The sequence below is a fragment of the Notolepis coatsorum genome, assembly GCF_963971535.1.
Source record: "Notolepis coatsorum genome assembly, chromosome: 4".
NCBI lineage: Eukaryota > Metazoa > Chordata > Actinopteri > Aulopiformes > Paralepididae > Notolepis > Notolepis coatsorum.
The window spans coordinates 91,039,603-91,065,308 of NC_140168.1; the positions used below are offsets into that span (position 1 = coordinate 91,039,603).

The 25,706-nt window shown below is 43.7% G+C and overlaps 2 protein-coding genes across 2 annotated transcripts; one reads left to right on the top strand and one right to left on the bottom strand.

The window, feature by feature from the left end:
- Window positions 1-12,127: 12,127 nt before the first annotated feature.
- Window positions 12,128-16,081, bottom strand: LOC311227004 (kelch repeat and BTB domain-containing protein 7-like). The gene has a single exon (XM_084312498.1). The coding sequence runs from the start codon at window positions 15,870-15,872 to the stop codon at window positions 13,995-13,997; it is 1,878 nt and encodes a 625-aa protein (XP_084168624.1). The 5' UTR covers window positions 15,873-16,081; the 3' UTR covers window positions 12,128-13,994.
- A 237-nt stretch (window positions 16,082-16,318) lies between these two features.
- LOC311227294 (peptidyl-prolyl cis-trans isomerase FKBP14-like) lies at window positions 16,319-25,240 on the top strand. Its single transcript, XM_084312893.1, has 4 exons — window positions 16,319-16,631; window positions 16,972-17,123; window positions 21,251-21,378; window positions 23,662-25,240. The coding sequence occupies exons 1-4, from the start codon at window positions 16,438-16,440 to the stop codon at window positions 23,818-23,820; spliced, it is 633 nt and encodes a 210-aa protein (XP_084169019.1). The 5' UTR covers window positions 16,319-16,437; the 3' UTR covers window positions 23,821-25,240.
- Window positions 25,241-25,706: the final 466 nt, after the last annotated feature.

The following is a 25,706-nucleotide window of genomic DNA, read 5'->3' on the forward strand; positions in this document are numbered from 1 at the left end:
ATGTCATTTTTCTTTCACTCTAAAGGAAATATGTCTCACATACAGTAGACCCCCCAGTACTTTGTGGAGACGAAGATGATGAGTACTGCAGTCTTCTCCTCAGACATATAAAATCAGTTTTTCAATACAAGTACGACTCAAGACACAGAACATTAGTATGCAAAATAAAAAATGAACACAGATTTGAGTGTGAATGAAAACTTTATTTTAACAGATTGCAGAATGGGTACAATACAGTACGGCTCAATACAAACAATTGTTAAGGGGATGCAGACCAGAGAAAGAGGTTTGTCTTGTTTACATCAGGGTCCCCCATTTTCAATTCATATCGACATAGGGACATACAGGTATTTAGTACCGATACATGTGACATATACGGTATTCAAATATACAGTACTGTAAGTTGTTGAGCCACAGTTTCTAACCTGTAACATATTCCTCAAGAAAAGGCACAAGGGTAGATCAAGGAGAACACTGTCGTTGAAGTTGTGTAGACCATCTTTCCATTCCTGGTAACGGTAATGCATTCTACATTGTTTGCAGTATTTGTAGTAGGTGGAAACATCTAGAGATGGAAATATGCAGCATTACACTTGATACAGTACTTTCTCACATGGTTGATTAAATTAACACTGTACATTTCAATATCATAATCAAAATACCTTGAATAATTTTGGTGCTAGTCAGGATTTTGGCCTTTGTAGTAATAAGGACAGGATCTGAGAGGGGCACATTGTCTGGGCTTCGCTGGCACATCATCTCCTCAGGAACTAGGCATGGTGGATAAACAGTTTCCACTGAAGGAAGCCTCAAGTTTTCTGGGAGCACAGCGGGGATCATCTTTTTTTCCTGCATGTACTCAACCATGCTCTGCAGTTTGTCTTTTGGTGGATAGTACATGTCACCATCACCTTCATTCTGTGATGCATGTGGTACAGTGCTTGGATCCAACTCTGTGCTTCTGGCTGTCCTGAACAATTGACTGTCCGTTTGAAACAAGTGCCATTTTGCTATGTACTTGTGGATACATGACTTTTTGGGTTTGGCGCATGGACAGTGCCACGTATTGATCTTGGTATCGTACACAACCATGACTCTTCCAAGCCGGCTGTACCATGAAGCTTTGGGCTCATATACGGAAATGTACTTCTTTGACGGAGGGATTGCAATTTTAGAAAAAACAGAAAGTGGTACATATTGGGCTACGGCTAGACTTTGATGATTAAGGCAGTCCTTCTTCTTATCTTCACCAAACCATTTTTCTTTCACCATCCTAGAGAGCGTTTCTTCGGCTAGCACTTCAATGGGAGCGTTGGATGCATAGACGCCTGGCCATAAGAGCATTCGGAGCATCTGCTCTCCCACTATTGAACTTGGGGGAGCAAAGGTATGCTCTTGCTCCACCACTTTTTGATCATATGAAAAATATGATATACCCCCCCCCCCCCCCCCCCCCCCAATATATAAATCTAACCATAACTACGTAATTTCAATCAAATTAATAATACGCAATGACACTTAATAACAAGTTTTTAAGTTTCCAAAGATTGCGAACCCCCCCCCCCTGCCCCATTATGGTTTGATCCAGTGCCTCCCATCTCCAGCGCTTAGACCTTTGCGCACAGCGCTGCAGTCTGGCTGCAGGTAGGCTGAGTGTGTCATATTGGTGGCAGGCAGGCAGGCTTTTCCAGTAAGTTGTTCAAATAAAAGGATTATGTTAGACATGTCTTTACTATTGAGTGGTAGTAGAACTTCTACGGTTCTACCACGCAATACAATAAAAGTGTTTCACGGTCCCGAAATGCGATCTGGTCATACGGTTTCCTCTAATAAATAATAATAACGTTTCCCTCTCTGGTTGGCGTTAGCTTTAGTGCTAGCCGCTAGCTAACGTTATCTAGATATGTGGTGTGAGCTGGATGACGTTGACTTCATTTGCAAACGTTAACGCTATCTATATGGCAGACGAGCAGGGCCGGATTAACGACGGCCGCGGCCCGTGGGCCTTTAGTGACGAGGGGCCTCCATTTCCTTTTTTTTTTTTTTTTACTTTTTTTTTTACTTTTTTTGGTCGATGTCATGACTGTGCACTGCAGACTCAGGGAGGAGGCAGAGAAGGAGAGAAAGAGACACAAGAGTTACAGGTAATGGAAATATATATTTTTTCTCTTTCTTATTAAAAACTTGGCCTATTTTTTTTTATCTTTCTTCCCCTCCTTTTTCCCGATTTTTTCTCCCATCCCACCCTTCCTGGTTGTTGCGTACTTTCCCCTACTGTTGGTCCGGGAGACCGGAGACTGCCACATGCTTTCCTCCGACGCATGTGCAGCCTGGGGCAGGCCTGGCCACGCAGGTTCTCACCGGGGAGAGTGTAGCGTGTGGGAGGCCACACTATCTCTCCTTAGTTCCAACCCTTGCTGAGCAGGCGCCCCGACCGAACTGTAGGGGTCGCTGTCCACAACGCCCAGGACCCACCCTTCAGCTTTCCCACCCCCTGATACAGCCAATTGTATCAGTGTGAGAGGCCAGCCAAGCTGATAGCAACGCCGGGAGCTGGATTCGAACAGGCGAATCCTAGTGTCTCCCGGTGTTGGTGACGAACGTAATCTCCGTGCGCCACCTGCCCCCCCAACTTGGCCTATTTGAAAGGAGATTGATTTAATAAAAATAAATGAGCGAAAAATCAATATACAGTGTATATACAGTATATATATATATTAATATATTATTATTATAGTAATTGGCTATCATACTGCAATATAAACTGAGTTTTATAGTGAAAAGAGCAGCTTTATTGGTCAAGATTGAAGGCTCTATATTGCAGGAAATTGCACGTACAGGTTCATTAAATTTAAAAAGAAATCTGCCCCCCTCCAAACCACCCCTTGCCTGTCAAAAAAAAAAAAAAAAAATAATAATAAATTAAATTAAAAATTAAGAAAAATTAAAAATACAATTTCTTGCTCCCCCACTTTCAACTATAACAAGGCGGCCATGGGGATGTGCAGTAGTCAAGTGACCTCAGATGTATACACTTGAAGGAGTTGAATCCACTCGCTGTTATGTCATGCGTTTGACCCGTGTGTTTCCTTTCGATGTGTTTCTTCAGATTTCTGGTGTTCATGGTAATCTTACACATCGGACACTTCTTTTGAATGACTGGCCGCAGCCTCTTGCATTGGTGACGAGCACAATCTCCGCTACGCCACCTGACCGCCCCAATCATTAGTGGTTAACATACCGTTGTATTTGTTCGGTACGTTACACACTGAAACGGTTCGGTACGGATATGTGTACCTTTACACCCCTAATGGGAAAGCATTAAACATCATCTGTCTAAACCTCGTAACTCTATTCGCCCTCAAGGGACTAAACACGTTTCGCAATTATGCCACAAAAATGTGGAACGCCCTACCCAAAGCTGTAAAGGAATGTGAATCCCTACCCACATTCAAAACCGCTCTTAAAGAGCACCTACGGGAGGCTGCAATTCGAAACTGGCCACTGTAAATGTCCAAACCTCCCACCCCCTCCTAATAGACAGTCTCCTCCCCACCGCATGTATATATTCTCTCCCCACTGTATGTATATTTCTCTCCCACCCACCCCCTCCAAATGTACAGTCTCCTCACCACCGTATGTATATTTCTCTCCCACCCACCCCCTCCTAATGTACAGTCCCCTCCCCATCATATGTGTATATACTCTGTCAGGATCTATGGGTAACAGTACTGTATATTTGAATACCGTATATGTCACATGTATCGGTACTAAATACCTGTATGTCCCTATGTCGATATGAATTGAAAATGGGGGACCCTGATGTAAACAAGACAAACGTCTTTCTCTGGTCTGCATCCCCTTAACAATTGTGTGTATTGAGCCGTACTGTATTGTACCCATTCTGCAATCTGTTAAAATAAAGTTTTCATTCACACTCAAATCTGTGTTCATTTTTTATTTTGCATACTAATGTTCTGTGTCTTGAGTCGTACTTGTATTGAAAAACTGATTTTATATGTCTGAGGAGAAGACTGCAGTACTCATCATCTTCGTCTCCACAAAGTACTGGGGGGTCTACTGTATGTGAGACATATTTCCTTTAGAGTGAAAGAAAAATGACATGTGAACAAGTATGTTGTGTGCCAGGTTAATGTACTCTACTATTTTTGTATCACAAACAGTGCTGTATATGTACAGTTTATTCCCCCTCAAATGTATATACTCTATTATTACTATATATACTCTACTATTTTTGTATCACAAACAGTGCTGTATATTTGTAGACCTCTTCCAATGTACAGTTTATTCCCCCTCAAATGTATATACTCTATTATTACTATATATATGTAACGGTTGTGACAACGTCACCTAAAGCTTCGATGCCCCGAGTGGGAGTCGAACCCCGGTCTCCCACGTCGCAGGCAACAACACAGACCGCTATACCAAGAGGTGAATTCACTTCTAAGTACTGGGTTTATGTGTCTTTTGAGGATGTGAGAGTGAGTTGAACCCATAGCACCGCTACTCACCCCAGCCCTTCTTGACTGCGCTTCGCAATACCATCCGTTACACTCACCCTCTCAAACTCACTCCACTCCACCCAAGGCATCCGGGTCGCGTGAATATTTTAGGCAACCAACTTGTGTTCAGCGTTTCTCTGATTGGCCACTACGCCCATGTGACCGCGGCAGCGCAAGAGAGCTGCAGTGCGGAAATAGGCTGCATTCTATTGCCATTCTCTGCGACAAACTCTAACCTTAACCAACTCCGAAACAGCGCCTAAACTTAACCCTTCTAACCTTAACCAACTCCAAAACAATGCCTAACCTTAACCCTAACCTTAACCAACTCCGAAACAATGCCTAAACTTAACCATAACCTTAACCAACTCCGAAAGAATATTGCCATGCTCTAAGACAAACTCTAACCTTAACCAACTCCGAAACAGCGCCTAAACTTAACCCTTCTAACCTTAACCAACTCCGAAACAATGCCTAACCTTAACCCTAACCTTAACCAACTCCGAAACAATGCCTAAACTTAACATGCCTAAACCTAACCGACGAAAAAAAAAATTGAAGGGAATCAAACTTGTCACCAACGCACCGCAGGATCCACAGCAAGGCGGCGAACCAGTTGAGCTAGTCGTCGATGTCAAAAGAGGGGGAATTACCGCTGCATAATGCTGCCGTGGCAGAACTCCGCACGGAGCTGCTGCCGCTGCCGCGTCGCCGCGGGGGCGTGGCTAGACGCAAGTTGGTTGCCGTTCAAATTCACGCATCCGGGTCAATCGGCACCATTGTAACGGTTGTGACAACGTCACCTAAAACTTCTATGCCCCGAGTGGGAGTCAAACCCCGGTCTCCCACATCGCAGGCAACAACACAGACCGCTATACAAAGAGGTGAATTCACTTCTAAGTACTGGGTTTATGCGTCTTTTGAGGATGTGAGAGTAAGTTTAACCCATAGCACCGCTACTCACCCCAGCCCTTCTTGACTGCACTTCACGATACCATCCGTTACATATACTCTACTATTTTTGTATCACAAACAGTGCTGTATATTTGTAGATCTGGTATGTCATAAATGTCTAGTATGTTTGTAGATCTGGTATGTCATAAATGTCTAGATGTAACATTACTGTCTATCTGTATGTCATGTTATGATGAATTGAAAATGGGGGACCCTGATGTAAAGAGAGAGAGAGAGAGAGCGAGCGAGAGAGCCCCCCCCCCCCCCCCCCTCATCCGCATGCGCAGTAGTGCAAAGACTTGTCCAGGCCGCCTATTCTTTATTCCCAGCGGAAGAGTGCTGCCGAGTGCTTCCGCGTTTTCCCTGATTGGCTGCGACACGCCCCGCGGCAGCCGCAGAGCGGAGTGGCAGAGCTTGCGGCATTATGTAGCCGTAATCCCTACTTGTCCACGCCACGAAGCCCCGCCTCAAACCCGCCCACGCCACGAAGCCCCGCCCAGACGTTGGGCTCTGTGGCTCTGCAGATATACCCTATTGATTACAGGGGCCAGTTTCGAATTGCAGCCTCCCGTAGGCAGGGTGCGATCCACGGGGGAGCTCGGTCCGCTATAGCTCCCCTAGATCAAACATCAGCTCCCTTGGGGGTCTCTAAAGCTCCCCTGGGGGTCTCTAAATTACTGAAAATAAATGCTACTTTTGCCATGCATTTCTCATTTTTCTGTAATTTTCTGTATCATCATCGTGTATAATAATAAACGTATGCTATTTTGGATGTATGATTAATGATTTGCGCACTAATTCACACGTAATATGGCAACATGCATGCTATTCTTGCAATTACCATTCGGAGCGCGGCGGCGCTGCAGCCTGCACGCACGCACAGTACAAATCAAACTTGACCCACTTTGTAACCTGTGCTGTGACTTGTTGACACAGTGATCGTTTTGACAGCCAGTAAATAAGGTCACTCAGGAATGCATAATGTCTAAACGAAAACAAGTAAGCCTAACCAATTTTGGTTTCACGAAGACAGTGAAGCTGACAGAGCAGCAGGAGGCGGGATCACAGGCGACGCCGTTACAATTACACCTGCTGCTGGTGCTGCTCCGGTGGAGACTATTTATTAGTATTACAACGCCGTGCCGGCGCCTGCGGTCGTATCAGAACACAGGATAGGATACTGTAGACCAGTGGTGCCCAACCAGTCGATCGCGATCGACAGGTAGATCGCGGGCTGATTTCAAGTAGATCTTGATTAATAAAATTTGATTAAAAAAAAAAAAAAAAATTTTTTTTTGCTAAATCAACTCTTCCTCTCCTTGTTAACTACAACAAGCAATGCTGTTTGTTATTTAAGATGAGGTCGGACTCGGCACTGACAGATTTGTGTTCATTATGCTGCTTTTATAAAGCCTCAAATGACGGCTTATAATATACAATTTTGGCTGGTAGCTCTCGGGCTAGGTGGTAAATAAAAAAGTAGATCTTGGTTCAAAAAAGGTTGGCCACCCCTGCTGTAGACAGTGTTGTCTATCATCAGTGGTGCGTTCCTGAAATCAACTGGGATTGCACTCGCTATTTGCATATCAATAGCGCCGGTCGTCAGGTGTGTTAAATACGACCGGCGCTATTGATATGCAAATAGCGAGTACTTATCTGGGCTTGCACTTAGTGCACCCCCGTCCCATGAAGAACGCATGCCTGTCTATCATCTAATTAAATGGATACTTTTCTTTTATCATGGAATGTGCTGTGGAAGCCCAGACCGTCCAGACGGCCGGACCTCAACAAGTGAGTTGTCTAGTATTATGTGCAGCGTTGCGTTGTTATTATGGGCTGAGCCGCCACGCAGGATAATGACGCCGCGCGCACGCGCGCGCGCACACGCACGCGCGGCCCCGCGCGCATGCGCATATGTTCCCTCGCGCACAATAATACACTTTGTTTGTATAGCCTTTCATACAGAAACTGCAGCTCAAAGTGCTTCACAACAGAATTAAGACAGGCATAAAATGAGCACATAAAGTGCAGACATATAAAATCAGTTTTTCACATTAGGATCTAACATCCCAACAGGCAACCTTGTTTATGGTTTGATTCAGTTTTAATATAAATAATAAAAATAAAGAGAAGATTAATTAATTATCTACTCAGTCCCGAAGTTTGTGATGTAGATATGGAATGTCCCGGGTTGCTGCTGTTTGCAGAGTGTGTTGTTGTCCTTCGGAATTGACGGCTGTTTTGATTTGGCCCTTCGTTCGCCGTCGTTCACCTTTGGACGGCGGTGCACTCTGTGGGCAGCGGCAACTTGGGACGTTCCATATTTACATCACAAAGAGTCCCAGACTGGTTGAAGACACCAGGGCCCCGTTCCATGTACCGGGATAACCGAGTTAGCCGGATAACTTTAGCTGGATAACTGGGTTAGCCTGACTTTCCGATTTCATGTACCTGGATTTTCCAAATCACCATGACAACATATCCAAAAGTTTGAGCCTGGTCGAAAGCAGAGTTCAAGTTCAAGTTAGCCTGAACTATCGCCACGCCCCCGCAAAGAAGTGACAGCCCGTTTCCTGAAACTATTCCCACAGTCTACGATCTGCATTATACCATTCTGAATTACGTTTTTGTGCTCCATTCTTCCAGAGGGGGCTTTTGAAATGTAAAATAGACCCAAAATGCTGATATTAAATTCACTTTGTCCTAAATAATGCACGTTATATATACCGTGGCGACGGTGGCGCTCGCTCGTGCGATGTACACATGATGTGGTTATTTTAATTGTAACTGGGATTAAGATGTCTGATGAGATGCGCTGTTTGACGGATTTGAGGAATTGAATGAGCCGTTGACGTCACATTAATGAATGAGGATAAAGAGATAAACTTCATTCAAAACAAAGGATATTCTAAACACGGGTCTCTCGTTCATTAATGTATAAACAATGAATATATCCCATCTGGCCCAGTGGCCCAGCGGTAGTGCTCAAGCCTCCCAATCCACCGACCGGGGTTCAAATCCCCGTGTTTCCAATATGATTTTTTTGAATATAATATTAATGATTATACGCCAAAGTAGCCTGGTTTTAAGTTAAAATATTATAAATCTACATGCATTGAGGATGTCATTCTTTATATAGCTCTCAACGTGCACCAAATTGAATTATTCCTATATTGCAAAAAGAAGGACCCCGGTCTTGAACCCCGGTCGTCCGTGTGGAAGTCAAAAGAACAACCCGTTGGACCACATTGGAGATAAGTTAAATATTGACTATACATCAATCAATGGGCAAGAAAGCCGTCTCGTAATTCTGTATAACAGTTAACTAGTTATTTTCGCTAGCAAGATCTCATTTGATTATTCAATCCAGCAGGCAAGTTTAAAGAAATATAATCTGATTGATTGAGGTAATGAGGGACTTAGAATTAGCCTATAGATAACGCATTTAACTTGTCGGCGAGGCGATTGAGCCTATTGCAATCTGTCAATAAAGTCTTAAATCAATTAATCAATCAATGCCGTTGAGAATCAGGGTCTCTGCCATCGATACGTGCTGGCTTTCCACCTAAAACGGGAGCGCGCATCTAGCCTGACTTGAGCCTGACTCTCAAGTCTGGCTTGAGTTAACGAGACTGAATCCTCCTTTGTGAAACAGGAAAATCCCGGCTTTGAACATCGGGTTAACTGAAGCTGGATAATGGACATGTTGATCGACTTAGTTGAACCACGTACATGAAACAGGGCCCAGCCTATAGCGGCTATTGTTATGATAATGCGAGGTAGCGCCGCAGGTAAACACAACGATCCGAGCCGAGCGCAGCGCGTTCTCGCGAGCGCGTGCATGTGCGTGCACGCGCTTCTGCTCAAATCTTTAATACTCAGTGAGGTACCACTGAGTGGTACCCCGTGCCATGAACAACGCATGCCTGATTATGTGTTCTGTAGTTACTGAAACTGATTGAATATGTGACAGGATTCAAGAGGTTTATTTGTCACATACATACATACACAAGGTCTACAGGCTACATTAACGTCTGCGATCACAGTATCCTCCAACAGTCTGACTCCTCCCTGCGAACTTTTCAATCAATCAATCAATCAATCAATCAATCAATCAATCAGTCTTGACGTGCGCCGCACAGTATCACGACAACGCGAGACTATGCAGTTGATTGCAATTAGCAAGTACCGCCAGCAGATGGCACTAGAAACACTGTTGCGTTTAACAGATAGTAGCCTAGCTATTTCAATGTCCATATTTTACAGGTTTATTCGGTACAAATACAAATACAGCAATCTAATCCAAGCCGTGTGCGCGGGATATACACGTTCCAACTAGGATGCGGGAGACATATGCCTAATGAAACCTAACCTACAGTACCTCAAAGTGAATGGAGCCTAGCCAAGCAGTTTCTACTTAAACAAATTATTACCCCCCCATCCTTCCACACCTCAAGATATCAAAAGTAGTGTGACTACCAGTGGTGGAAAATATTCGTACTATTCCCAAGCTACTTGTACTTTACGTGAGTATTTTCATTTTAGGGAACTTTATACTTTTACTCCACTACATATCAAAGGAAATATTGTACTTTTTACTCCACTACATTTATCTGAACCCATCAGTTACTACTTACAAGTTACTTTGAAGAAAAATATTTTGCATAGAAAACATGGCAAAAGTGTATTAGATTATATACTTTCACATTTGAAGCCTGTCAACTTCAAGAGGACGTAATCAGAGCAGCATAACTGGACCACATACCACTTTAACATAACCTTTAATCAGAGCAGCATAACTGGACCACATACCACTTTAACATAACCTTTAATCAGAGCAGCATAACTGGACCACACACCACTTTAACACAACCTTTAATCAGAGCAGCATAACTGGACCACATACCACTTTAACACAACCTTTAATCAAGAGCGGAACTGAACCACATAACGATGACCTTTAGAGGTCAATGGATTGAGGGTTGAATGCTTCCAAGCAATGGAATACACAAATGTAGAATGCATACTTTTACTTTAGATACTTAAGTACATTCAATAGCAAATACTTCTCTACTTTTACTTAAGTAGAATTTGAGGACCTTTACCAGAGTACTCATTTATCTGGGTGTGTACTTCTTCCACCACTGGTGGTGACTACTGTGTGGTTTACAGTTTGGCTCAGCACCAAGGATGTGCGTTATTTATTTTTTCTGAATGTGTGCTAGAATCAGACATCAGTTTCTTTCTGATGCTAGAAAACACCTGTAATCACTGATCCAACTCATTCCCAGGTTTTTATTTAGTTGATGCTGTCGATTGTATTGACTGTTATTATGACTGCATGATTGTCGTTGCTGTCCACAATGTTGATAATGTAATGTTTTTGTCAGGATTGTATGTAGTGCAACTGGCTATTTGTTTTGTATATTAATATTTGTTTCATGTGCTGCAGAACAGGAACCTGTTGAAAACCAGTTTGTAACTGAGTCAGGCCAGTTTAAATGTACATGTGAAATGTCATTTTAACACTTTCCTGTATAAACAGTGAAATAAAATGAAAATTAAACAAAGTGTATTTGTGGAGAAAAAGAGGGTCAGGGACACAAGGGATGAATGAATGAATGAAAACTTTATTTTACAGATTGCAGAATGGGTACAATACAGTACGGCTCAATACATACAATTGTTAAGGGGATGCAGACCTGAGAAAGACGTTTGTCTTGTTTCCATCAGGGTCCCCCATTTTCAATTCATATAGACATTTATGACATACATAACATACATGACATTTATGGCATAGGGACATATAGGTATTTAGTACTGATACATTTGTGACATAGGCGGTATTCAAATATACAGTACTGTTACCCCTAGATCCTGACAGAGTATATACATATGATGGGGAGGGGACTGTACATTAGGAGGGGGTGGGTGGGTGGGAGGGGAATATACATACGGCGGGGAGGGAATATATACATGCGGTGGGGAGGAGACTGTCTATTAGGAGGTGGTGGGGGTTTTGGGCATTTACGGTGGCCAGTTTCGAATTGCAGCCTCCCGTAGGTGCTCTTTAAGGGCGGTTTTGAATGTGGGCAGGGATTCACATTCCTTTACAGCTTTGGGTAGGGCGTTCCACATTGTTGTGGCATAATTGCGAAACGTGTTTAGTCCCTTGTTTGAGCCGAATCTGGGTTTAACATGATTTGTTGAGCTTCCTCTGGTGTAGTGGTTGTGGTATTCACTGACCTTTGGGAAGTATTTTGACATGTACATGGGCACCCCGGTCGTATAGTGTATCTTGTAGACCAGGCCCATTGCAAGTTGCTGTACTCTGTCGTCTACTCTAAGCCATCCTAGGTTGGCAAAGTGGGCAGGGGTGAGGTGGGTTCTGGGGTTCAGGTCAAGTAGTAGTCTGACCAGTTTGTTTTGTGATGTTTGTAATTTTGTTTTAAGCGCCTTTGAGGGCTTTACAATACTTTCATTATTATGTGCAGAAAAAATTATCTCTTTAAGAAGACTCAATAGAACAGACGACACTTGTATATACTCTAGGCGGGCCTAACTGAAGGTTAAGGTGCAAAAACTTGTATAGCCTAGAGTCTAGGCTATACAAGTTTTTGCACCTTAAACTTCAGTTTCCTTTTCGAGTTTCACACAATGGATATACAGGAAAACTCCATACAAGTTATTTGAGTAAACATACGTGACAAAAATAATTTCACCGATATAATCTTCACAACAGACAGGATATAAATTCAAACAGATTTAACTTCTACTATTTCAGTAATGGCATACAGGCTTTCTGAAGCCCGACCTGAGTTAACATATGATAACAGTACATTGGCTTCATCATCACATACAGTAGATTTCACAATGCTGGCTGTGTGAAGTCTTAACATGCATTTCAATAGCGTAGAGGGGGCAGCAGACTTGCAAATACGTAGATTCTGGCCTGTGTTTTGGGTTTTATGAAATGGGAGGCAGCTAAGGAAGGACGCTTGTCCCTAGGGGGCGGGGAAATATATTGACACGTCGCGTCGCAATATCAAGATACTTTCCCCCGTGATATTGGATCAATACACTGATGCCCAGTACTAAGATATTGTATTCACATTTCAAGGTTCTTGAAAATGAAAAAAAAATGGTTGGAGAAAGTGCTTGAAAGTCTGAATTTCACCTGTAATAGAATTAAATGGCTTTTTCTTTTACGTTTCAAAAAATAATTTATGTAGATTTCTGTTGCTACTTTGGTCAAATAAAGAAATGTGTGATGAAACACAGTATATCAGCAATACCCAAGGTGTCGTTGAACATTAAGAGTTACAAAAATCTTGTATTATGGCTTAAGTATGACATGGCACCAGGAACACTGCCTGGTCTTTCCCACCCCTACTGTCAATCTCTCCTTTGCTGTTGCTCTGAAATGTGTTGGTGAACGAGAGCTAAATAAAACTAAAAATAAACCTGCTTAGTACAGTATTTTATTTAACTCTAGTGACAACGGTCATCAACCTATAGTGATGGATATGTAAAATGTCTTGCCTTCGATTGACTTTTGAATACACCGAAAAATGACTTAAACACTGATTTGCCTCTGGCATCGCATCACAGTCTCTACTGGCGTACAGAAAACCAGGAAAAAGCTCATTAGTGACACAAGAGTGAACTGTCCTTTTGACACAATTACCACAGTGTTTGCTACCAATTCTCATCAGAGAATGAACTAGAGCAGTGTTTCTCAACTGGTGCATTTTGAGTGGGTCGCGGATGTGTGTGTAAAAAAAGAAAATAAAGTTAAAAAAAAAATTCTTGCACTACCTATCTTTGTGAAAGTGGCTTCTCAGCTCTGGTCCAGCTGAAGACAAAGCGGAGGAACAGATTGGACATTGAGCATGACCTCAGAGTTTCTTTGTCTACCATCACCCCAGACTTTGAGACTCTTGTCAGGAGCAAACAACATCCCTAGTTATCCCATTAGTTCCCTGGGATGTTAAGCTAAGAAGTCTGCTAAGAAGGATATATTATTTATTATTATTATTATTATTATTATTATTATTATTATTATTATTATTATTATTATTATTATTATTATTATTATTATTATTTTATTTCATTGTTTTTAGCCCTTAGTTGCACTTTTGTTGCAACCCCAGTTATCCCATTAGTTCCCCCAAACTTATTAGGTCTGTTATGTAAGAAGTCTGGTAAGAAGCATAATTATTTATTATTATTATTTAATTTCATTGGGTTTTTAGCCCTAGTTGCACTTTTGTTGCAACCCCAGTTATCCCATTAGTTCCCCCAAACTTAGGTCTGTTATGTTAAGCTAAGAAATCTGCTAATAGTTGCACTTTTGTTGCACTTTTCTGTGTTTATTTCATGTTTTGAAAGATTGCGTATTACTGCAATTTTTCTTTTTTTACATAAATCATAGTGGTTAAAAATGTTGGGTCGCGACTTAATGACTAAGGAAAATGTTGGGTCCCGAGGCTAGATCAGTTGAGAACCACTGAACTACTAACTAGAGCTTCCAGAGCCGGAGTCGTCGTCTGTCATCCTGTCCTCCCTGCCTGCCAACTTGGTCACCCAGGCCCAGTTGTAGCTGGAGCCGTGGTCACCGTCCTGAGCGTCCTCCTCCGTGGGGAAGCTCTGCGCCGAGCCCAAGCACGCCGGGTACACGCGCGTCGACACGCACACAGACCTCCGGGAGAACACGTGGACAGTGGCGTGGAATATGACGTTCTTCCAGCTGTCCGTGCCTGGGTCGTACTCGTGTATGAGGACCCTGTTCTTGTTGTGCTGCTGTTCGTGGAAGATCTGGGTGAGGAGCAGCAGCTTGCCACTGAGCTGAACCACCTGGTAGTTCAGGGCGCGACCGTGGACGGGAATGTCCCCCATCCTCTTCCACTCTCCCCTGGTCGGGCTGTAGGCCTTCACCACCGGAATGTCACACACGCAGATGATCTGGTCCTGGAACACGCAGGGCTTGTGGAGCTTGCCTCTCCTCACCGAGCCGCAGTGGCGCCATTGGTTGCTCCGCGGGTCGTAGCAGAGCATCCGCCTCTTGTTCACCACGTACAGCTGCTCGTTCAGAGCCACCACCTGCATCTTGCCCGGGGAGTGGGGCAGGGGGGCCACGAACCTCCATTGGTTCCTCTGCACGCTGTAGCACTCCACCTCCCTCAGCGGGGCGTCCGTGACGGGGTTCCTGCCGCCCAGGATGTACACGTGACCGTTGAGGTAGCCCATCCTGGCGGAACGTATCCTGGCCAGGGGTCTCTCTGCTAACTCCTGCCAGCTGTTCTGCGCGGGGTTGTACATCCAGAAGTGCTTTGAGAGGTGGCAGGCCAGATACAGGTTGTTTTCAGGGGTGGCGCAGGCGATCAGGGGCTTGATGGTGGAGCATTTGTAGTCCTGACTGCTGAGGTCCACCAGAGGTGGAGCCACGGAGTACAGCTCCCGCGAGTACGGGTCACAGCACACGATCATTTCGCTTGATGGCCCAAAAAAGAGGATCATTTCTTTAGCGTTCACACCTATTCTGTGTTTCGGTATGTCCACTCTTGCAGACAGTGCGAGGTTTTCCTCTGTAGACTTGTTGATGAAATGGGCAAGGTACTTCTCTATGACGGGCCGGGCCACAAGGCTTTCCAAGTAGGCTTTGTCCTGGTCCGTGAACAGCTTCCAGCGTACACACCCGAGCACCTGCAACACATCCTCACTTCCCTCTGGTATATTAGCAGCTATCCACTGTAGAGCAGCTGAGCACACCTTCCTTTCACAGTCTACATCCAAGGTGTCTAGAGACAACACCTCTCTCATTTGTACAAAGTCCAGCTCACAAAGCTCCCGACCATTGCAAATCTGACCAAAGTTCCTAGCTATGAAAGCTTGAGCCTTCGCCTTTAACTCGGGATTGTCATAAGTGTCTGCAAATTTTAGAATCCCAACGCAGTTGGACAGGTCCAGCCTCCTGGTCATAAAACTCGAGCACGCCTGTCTGATGTACTCGAGGTGCAACATATTGGCAGCCGCGTAAAGTCTCTGCACGTTGCCCTCCGTGATGGTAACGCTGCCCGTGTAGCAATAGTCAACGATCACGGACATGGACTCGGCATCGACACCGTGAATGATCACTTTCTTCTGCACACCCTCGTCTAAACCACCGGTGAACATGCTTTTGAAATAAGGACTGGCGGCGGCGAGGATGTTTCTGTTGCACCGGAAAAGTTTCGCTATGTCACCTTTGACCTCCTGGTCCGCCTCCACTCCGATAGTAACGTCTGCGAGGAGTTGAGCGTCATATAATGACTTCAATTCTTTGATCAAGCCCCGGGCATGATTGACATCTTCCAATTGTTCGGAGCCACTGAAAAAACTCAGCGCCGACGCCATCGATGCGATCTGTCCAGTATTATTATTTACGCGTTGCTGACATTCGGTTGTTTGATCAATTAAAGGCAAATATGCTATGAAAATAGATTAGCTGTGTGGCTTGCCTTAGGAGGACAGCTGCTTGTTAAGATGCACGCAATTGTGTCCGTTTCCGAATGGTCATCGTCATAGTGTTCTGCATGATACGAAGATCATCAGACGCCAGGGGCGCGGACTCGTTTATAATAGGTTGATACGCTCGTCATCAGACGCCAGGGGCGCGGACGCAGTTGTGTTTCCGCGTTCCCGTTATGCGCTCTGATTGGCCGAGCGCGCGCATGCGCATGAGCCACGGTAAGGCTCTCAGCCTTTGTACTTTGGGAATGGGGTACACTCGGGGCGGGGCATGTGTAAACTTTCAGCCAATCACACGCACACTTCCCGCAACAACTAATGCCACGTAGGGAGCCAACTGTAAGCCTGCATTTTCGAGAAGGGTGTCTATTTATTTGCTACTTTGTAATTGTAATATATTCGCTTTGTATAGATCAGACCATCCCATCAAATACAACGTTTCCGTCCCGTAATGTTCCTGACTGTGTTTAGTTGGTTATGCACGTCTCTCCTGGGCTTCGTCAGTGGAGCAAAGTTACCGGAGATTGAAGTCAAAATAGAGGTTCTGCACAAACCGTTCCTCTGTCATCGCAGGTCCAAGTATGGGGACATGCTTTTAGTGCACAACGAGGGGTATTTTGAAAACGGTACAATGTTCCACTCCAGGTAAGTTGTTTATAGTTATGATGAATATTTTAAGCTGGAATGACTGCTTTTTGTGTACTGATTTCAACGTTGCGCGGTGAATGAGGATGAATGAAATCGATGACATGGCAATGGTTGATTGCTACAAATTTGTTCATGTGCAAAGTAACATGAAACTTTCTCCCTATTTATTTGCCATTGTTGTGTGTGTATTTGTCTCCTGTCTCTTTGTTTGTCTGTCTGTGTATCTATCTATATCACTGTGTGTGTGTGTGTGTGTGTGTGTGTGTGTGTGTCTGTTTGTCTGTCTGTATCTATATTGCTCTGTCTCCGTCGGTCTGTGTCTCTGTGTGTTGGCCAGTTATACCAACGGGGACAAACAGCCAGTGTGGTTCACCCTGGGCATCAGAGAGGTGATCAGAGGTTGGGATAAAGGCCTGCAGGAAATGTGTAGTGGAGAGATGAGACGCCTCACCATCCCACCAGCACTGGCCTATGGCAAGGAGGGGAGAGGTAGGCCCATGACCACACTCACACACACACCAACCCTGGCTTACTGCAAGGAGGAGAGAGGTAGGTCCATGACCACACTCACACACACACCAACCCTGGCTTACTGCAAGGAGGGGAGAGGTAGGTCCATGACCACACTCACACACACACCAACCCTGGCTTACTGCAAGGAGGGGGAGAGGTAGGTCCATGACCACACTCACACCAGCCCCCCCTCTCTCATTTAAGGATGGATACACACACACACACACACACACAGAGATGTGCTCCTGAAATGTGACAGCTCACCAGTCATGAACATGCATGCCATTGCTCTCCTCCTGACTCTGGTTGTTGTTCTCTTGTCATTGTAAAATGTGCAACATTGTCCATATTACCCATGATGTCAATGAAACACTGTCTAAATAAACATCATCTTCTAGGACCGCCCGCCTGCACCAAGGTTTCAGACACTAACATCCATTGACCTTTTCTCAGCATGTGATCACTGCTATGCTTTGCCCTGGTAAGCACACAGCACCTAACCCCGAACTCCTATACATTATGTTAGACTAACCCTTGCTATTATAACCACTTGAATGACTTTGCATGACAAGACTGGCTATAGGGTGTAGGTTTGCTCCTTATTGGCACTAACAGCATGTAGGATAGACTGGTTTCTCGTCCACATTAGACTCAGTGTGCAGGTGAAAATCAAGGAGGCAAAAAGGAACGTAATCCTGGTCGGAACAACAGGGCAGATGACAATATATTTGCATTTGTTAGCCATGCTAGCGATCTAAACAATCAATACATGCCAAAGCTAGATATTTAAAAGGTCAAAGTCTCACACTCTCAGCCATGCTGATTTGGCTAAATTACATCCAGCCATTTTCATTTGAAACAACTTTTTGTATTCAGTAATATTAGTATTTAAATGTAGTATTAGAAGTAGGGGGCAACTCGGTCACGGCCCAGCGGCTATTGCTGATTGGCTCGAACACGGTATGTTTATAAAGAAGAAACCCGCCTATAGATTGTCCGACATGCTATTAAAGGACCATAACGGTCAAAATACGAGTTTTAGCCAGTTTACTAATCAGCACACATGTTTGACTTTACCCCTGGCCGTTTTCCTCAGCATAGCTTACGTTTTTAAATGTTAAAATGTTTGCTTTGTTTACGTGTAATTTTTTTTTTTTTGCCATGTGTCGACAAAGACGTAGCTCCTTTCAACACATGTTTGTCAGGTAGTCAGAGCTCAGGTAGGCCTCAGGTAGTCTGAGCTCAGGTAGGCCTCAGGTAGTCTGAGCTCAGGTAGGCCTCAGGTAGTCTGAGCTCAGGTAGGCCTCAGGTAGTCTGAGCTCAGGTAGGTCTCAGGTAGTCAGAGCTCAGGTAGACCTCAGGTAGGCCTCAGGTAGTCAGAGCTCAGGTAGTCAGACCTCAGGTAGTCTGAACACAGGTAGGCCTCAGGTAGTCGGAGCTCAGGTAGGCCTCAGGTAGTCAGAGCTCAGGTAGACCTCAGGTAGTCTGAGCTCAGGTAGTCAGAGCTCAGGTAGGCCTCAGGTAGTCAGAGCTCAGGTAGGCCTCAGGTAGTCAGAGCTCAGGTAGGCCTCAGGTAGAGCGGCACCATACAGTTTCTGTCCGCACTTAATCTTTTTTTGGAGCGTGTCTTGACTGCCAACGTCATACCTGGAGCCTCGAGGCATCTTTGCTCCGTAGGATCTTGCCTGTACAGCAAGTCGAGGCCATCGCTGTCACTCCATACAGTTATGATTGTGTTCATCTCAGCGATGAATGAATTACACTGACCAAAACGGTTTGTGGAAAATGGTGGAATTCTATGACTTCTGGATAGGAGCTATAATCCAGTGTTGGTTGGACAAACTGTACTAGTTAAGTAGAAGAAATACATTGTTGGTTTGGGGTATTTTTGTTGACGATATGCCAGCCTTATCCTTTAAACTAGGATTATCACCATACCCTTTTAAGCTAAACTTGAAATGTTTTAGTTGAAATCCACTCATTGTGAATGTGATTTTGCGGCACAAACAAAAAAAATGGTTTTAAAAGCTGAGGCTTTGATGGAGATCCCAGGTGAGATCCAGCCTCAGTTTCTATTCAGGATGCCAGATGCCAAGTTAACCCATTCACTACCACACTACAGCAGGTTAACCTCTCACTACCACACTATAGACTGTTAACAGTCTGTAGTGTGGTAGTGAAAGGGTTGACCTTCTGTAGTGCGGTTGTGAAAGGGTTAACCTTCTGTATGTCGCAGTGAAAGGGTTAACCATTTTGGTAGTGAAAGGGTTAAAATAGGACACTGATGTTGGAGAAATGACCTCAATAGGCTACAAAAACTTGATATGAATCTGAATCTTTATTGTCGCATCCCTATTTACAGCATAGAGGAATGACATGCTTTGTTCTGGGCTCTTCCTCATAGCAGCAGCATTCATATAAAGTAGTACAAAAATAAGCAATACTGTAACTGAGGGGTACAATTCCCTGACTGTATTACTAGATATGATACTTACTACCACTACCTTTGTACTTAATATTCGGCCACCCAGTACTCGGCATAAATATATTATGATGAACACTGTCACGTAGATGAAACGGATCCAACACAAATGTACGAATTAGAAATAGGTCTTTATTTCTACACAGCGATGGTGTGTAGAGCAAGCACTTAATCAAATCAATCACATTTATGAATGGGAATTAGTATGCACTTTTATGGCAAGAGTATTCGTCGGTATATCAATAGAGAATGTCCAATCTCTGAAGGCGCAGGTGGTACATATACGACCTGGAATAGTTAAGGAATAACAGCAATGATACTTTAATGATTATAGACTGGATACACTAGGGGGGGTTAATCCGGTCGCTTGTAAGCCGACAGGAGTAGGAAGGGGGGGGGGGTAGAATCCGGCTGCCTCATCCGGCCAAGGGTATCCCAGGTGAACCCACTGTAGTGCCGTTCAATGCGCCGGCGATCCTTGGACCACAGATGAAAGCAGATGGACTCTCTGTGAGCCGGCTCTCTCCGGTCCACGGGGGAGAGACGTGAAGCGACCTCGTCTTGCAGAGCGTCTCCTCACCTTGCGTCCTCTCCAGGGGGGGGGGTTCCAACACACGGCAGTGTCGGGGGTCTTTATCCATGGAATAATCAACGTATACAAAGCATAATCCGTGCCTGGGAAGGCGGGCTGTCGTCGGTAGAATAATCCGGTATACAGGTCCACTCGCTCGTCGGCTCTGGGGCTCCTCGGGTGCAATCTCACATGGGGTCGATCATCCTGGATAAACAGCCAGTTCTCTGCCCGAAACGATGGGGTGCTGACTACGGTAGTATTCTCACTGCACGAAGCACTATATATTAACAGACTATTATTAGCTTAATAGACTACGTCCAACTCGACGATATAGTGCCAAATATGACTATTCAAATATTAATATACACGATGTCTCAATACCGATGGTAGGCCGAACTTGGCCTTACTCCCACACGTGGCGTCGCGGGGAGGCTTTACGTCTTTCACTCTATTGGAGGGTAAGAAACTGGACTGAAAAGGAAGTCCTACTTTAGTAGCGCAGTATATATACGCACTATGAACAAATAGTCCCATTAGTGGTGCGGTAGCCAGATTCCTACGCGGAACTAGGACTTGTTCGTACATGTTGAGCGGTACGTTTGAACTGGGTCTGGGGGGTATGGCAGCCTGGCACCAAGGTCTCGACCAATAGTAGAATGGAGACTATTATGGGATGTTCAGTAGGCTAGAATGGATATTCAATGCATATTGTACAAGGAATATACAAGGGATATCAAGGAATATTAGAGAATATACAAATACAATTAAATATATATATATAATAAATATATATATTCGGTTTAATCTGGCCCTTCACAACAAATACAATTGTGTAAAGACTTAAAAGTAAAACATTTTATTTTACATTTTTGGAGAATGACTCCAATGGGTGGATTCTCTAATCAAGAAAAAAATCCTATCCATTTTTGTCCAATGACTTTGATGATGATGGATCATGTCAGTATTTGGTATCGGACAATACTTTATCGGCTGTGTAAAATCCATCCATCACCACTAATCTCCCTGCTGACCTCTGCCCCCTGTCAGGTAAGATCCCTCCGGAGTCCACCTTGACCTTCGTCATCGAGGTGATGGAGATCAGGAACGGGCCCAGGTCACACGAGTCCTTCCAGGAGATGGACCTCAATGATGACTGGAAGCTCTCCAGGCAAGAGGTGAGGGGGCGGGCGGTGTTGTATTCTTGTTTTCTATCAGGTTATTTTAGGTAATTCTACTTAATTGTACAGTACATAGTAGGGCTAAATGAGTTGGACAAAAATATAGGCCTGTTGAGAGTATTTGAACAGATATTAAGCAACATCAATTAGAATTGCTGATTTATTTTGCACATCATCTTAAACCCATCCAAAAATTCTAAACAATATTTGCACACGTTCATTGAGTTTGACACTTATTGAGAGTAAATTAGTTCAAATATGGCTACTAGTGATGTCATCTGGGACATTGTGTTCCTTGTATTGTATTAATTCCAGCACAATGAAATTATACGGTAGCGACGAGTTTGCAAACTTTGAAACCCGATCGGTAATACGATTTAAAAAAAGAAGTAAAGAATGAAACACTTTTGAGGTAGTTTATTATATAAAAAATGAAGAACAAGGTATAAAAGTGAATAAGGTATAATGGGTGAAATAAACTAAGTACTAGTTCTCGAACACAGAGTGATTTGACCGGCCGGCCAAGTGTGCTCCAAAATGAAAAAGAAGTGACGAGATCCTCTCCCCCTGTCTCCTTATCTTCTCTCTCCCTCTCCCTCTCCATGGCACATCATATAATTGGTGTGCGTGTGTGCGTGCGTGTGTGCGTGCGTTTGTGTTGGTGTGTGTGTGAGTTAAAGTGGGGGTTCTGGTGTGAAAGGGAGGGAGAGAGTGGGAGGGAGATTTATATGTGTATGTGTCTTATCGTTGGTACTTAAACTCTACCTGGCCCCGTCTTCTAATCCCGGGATAATCCTAGTCAAGTCATAATTTAGTCACTTGTGGTATTTCAGTTGAGTTAAGGCTATATGTTGGAGCTGTTTAAATGTGTCTTTGTGTCTTGGGGGGAGATGAGGATATTACAGCGTGTGTGTGTGTGTACGTTTTTATGGTTACTGAAAACGTACACACTCCCCTGACTAAAAGTATAATGGAGCTCTATGGAGAAACCACGACACTCCCCTGACTAAAAGTATAATGGAGCTCTATGGAGAAACCATGACACTCCCCTGACTAAAAGTATAATGGAGCTCTATGGAGAAACCATGACACTCCCCTGACTAAAAGTATAATGGAGCTCTATGGAGAAACCATGACACTCCCCTGACTAAAAGTGTAATGGAGCTCTATGGAGAAACCATGGCACTCCCCTGACTAAAAGTATAATGGAGCTCTATGGAGAAACCATGGCACTCCCCTGACTAAAAGTATAATGGAGCTCTATGGAGAAACCATGACACTCCCCTGACTAAAAGTATAATTGAGCTCTATGGAGAAACCATGACACTCTCCTAACTAAAAGTATAATGGAGCTCTATGGAGAAACCATGACACTCCCCTGACTAAAAGTATAATGGAGCTATATGGAGAAACCACGACACTCCCCTGACTAAAAGTATAATGGAGCTCTATGGAGAAACCACGACACTCCCCTGACTAAAAGTTGTTTCAAACTAAAACAGCTGGATGTAATTTTGCCAAATCAGCGTGGCTGTGAGTGAGTCTTTCACCTTTTACATATCTAGCTTTGGCATGGATTGATTGTTTAGATCGCTAGCATGGCTAACAAATATATTGTAGTCTGCCCCGTTGTTCTGACCAGGATTACGTTCCTTTTCCTTGATGCGCGTGCACACAGAGTCTGACATATACAGCGAACCGGTCTATAAGACCTGCTATTGCTATTTTTTCATCTACATCATTTCATGGAGCTGTAATTAACGCAACACAAGGATTTAATGTCCCCAATGACATCACTGGTGGCCAGATTCAGATTAATTTACTCAATTTAAAAACTGCATTGTTTTCTGGTGAAGTGCCCCTTTAATATCAGCATTTTGGGTTCATACCTTTTTTCAATTGACTTTTGTTCAAAATAAAGGTATCTTATAAGCCATGCGGACTGGGCATTTTGTACCATGCAAAATCTAATCTAAGTGGCTCGGGAGGTAGAGCAGTCGTCTGGCAATCCGGAGGTTCCCGGTTCGATTCCCGCTCCTCCTGGGCATCGTGCCGATGTGTCCTTGAGCAAGACACTTAACCCCTAATTGCTCCCGATGAGCAGGTTGGCACCTTGCATGGTTGCCTCTGCTGTCGGTGTGTGAGTGAATGGGTCAAATGTGAGGAACAAATTGTAAAGCGCTATATATAAAAAAGCAGCCATTTACCATTTAAATCAATCAATAAAAAAAACTGTGCTGTGAACGTCCTCGCGTCCTGCTCTGTCCCGCCGCTCGCCAGGTGAAGGAGTACCTGAGGAAGGAGTTCCAACGCCACGGCTACCCTCCCAACGACACCCACCACGAGCAGATGGCCGACGACATCTTCGCCAAGGAGGACGAGAACAAAGACGGCGTCATCTCCTCCAGGGAGTTCACTTACAAACACGACGAGCTTTGACCTCCCTCACCCCCTCCCTCTCTCTCCCCCTCCTTCTCTCTCTCCCCCCTCCCTCTCTCTCCCTCCCCCTCTCTCCCTCCCTCCCTCCCTCTCTCACCCCACCCCTTCACCTGCTCACTCAAGAGCTTGTGTTTTTCAGTTCTTATTTCACTACGATGTTTCTATGGAAACAAAACGTCTCGTGGACAGGGGGGAGGGGGGGTTGGTCACCTATATATGTGATCGGTGGTCAAAACTAACTGAGATTTTGATGCTTTTAACCCTTTCACTACCACACTACCAAATGGTTAACCCTTTCACCGCGACAATACAGAGGGTTAACCCTTTCACAACCACACTACAGAAGGTTAACCCTTTCACTACCACACTAGAGACGATTAACCGTCTAGTGTGGTAGTGAAAGGGTTAACTATTCCAACGCCTGTTTTGTAAATGTAAAAGACGAGGTTTAAATATGATGCCTACCGTTTGACTTTACACTCTGCAGCTGAAATGAAGAAGGCTTGCCGTCATTCGGCAAGTTACGCAGGTGATTTCAATACAATAAGAGCCTGTGGAATTGAACCCCGCCCTTCTCAACGTGACAGTAATACGTGCTCTGTTTAAGTAGTAACGTCATGGTGAAATAGGACAATTCTCTTCAAGGTGCCTGGGGGGTTTTTCCTGTTCAGAAGAAGAAACACTGCCAACACCTTTCAGTACAACATACCCCCCAAGAATGTCATAATGAACCTTTTAGTATTCCTGTGTTTTTGTTTTCATACGCAACCAGTTTCTATAGACGGTTTCAACTTGACAAAGTAATCATTTTTTTAAATGGATTACATTCACTTTCCTAGTCAGTTATTATTGATTGTTATTATTGGCCAAACCCATTATGTCTTTTATAAATTATTCCATGATTTATAATCATTCCATGAACTCGAATAATGGGATCTTCAAAAGGTAAACCGTGGGCTTCTGATTGGACAATGGCAAACACTGCAACAGGAAATGACCTCAGGTCCCAAGCTGTTGCCATAACGACACAATTCCACTGAAACCGTCTATAGAAATGAGAGTCCCTGTGGAATTACTATGGTGAACCATATATGTACTATTTATATGGTCTCTTAAGTGTCTACAAAAACAGGAATAGGCTACTTAGTTGTTGTGTGCCGTGGGAAGACAAAAACACGTTTTATATTGTTTTCAGCGACATGGTGAACTTGAAAACATAATATACTTGCATCTAAGTGCCTTTTCTATTTGATAATTCATCAGGTGTTGGTGTTTTAGTTTTTCTAAGGCGAGTACAGTTCTATGACTTCTCAAGCACACCTTGGTGTTATGGTGGATTTCCGTTTGTTTATCTTTGAATGTGTGCATTTTATGGGAATGTATTGTACAATATCTGTGATCAATAAAACAACCAACTGTTTTTTCATTAATTTTTTTAACAAACACAAAATACAGTGGTTTATTTGCTGGCAGAGCCTGATAATACTTCTCACTTTGAAACAGTAGGTGGCACTGTCTTCACATGTGTTAGTGTTAGGAATACACCTGACAAGGGAAATAAAACGGCTCATTGTCAACGTAAAGATAAAAGTTTAAATTATCATTTAAAAAATATATATATTCAATGCAAGAAAGTAAATGTTTCATTATAGCACAAAAAAGTGTCAGTAATGTCTTCAAGTTACTTTCCTTCCCACATTTTGTAGTCTCATTTAAGATACCCAAGTATATTTATGAATGTATACTTTGTATGTATTCAGAAAGTATGCTAAAGTTGTGGTAAATTGAAACCACTTATGTTGTACTATGTTAAAAGTTGTACTTATTATGTGCTTAAAGATCCAGGACAATGACTTTTTTTTTAATTCAGTCATAAATTGCTTATT

What these genes read in the sequence shown, in the direction of transcription:
- LOC311227004 (XM_084312498.1), bottom strand. Translation starts at nt 15,872, where the DNA reads ATGGCGTCGGCGCTGAGTTTTTTCAGTGGCTCCGAACAATTGGAAGAT.
- LOC311227294 (XM_084312893.1), top strand. Translation starts at nt 16,438, where the DNA reads ATGTTCCTGACTGTGTTTAGTTGGTTATGCACGTCTCTCCTGGGCTTC. An exon ending in GGTACAATGTTCCACTCCAG is followed by an intron (nt 16,632 to 16,971) that starts GTAAGTTGTTTA and finishes TGTGTTGGCCAG; the next exon opens with TTATACCAACGGGGACAAAC. An exon ending in CTATGGCAAGGAGGGGAGAG is followed by an intron (nt 17,124 to 21,250) that starts GTAGGCCCATGA and finishes GCCCCCTGTCAG; the next exon opens with GTAAGATCCCTCCGGAGTCC.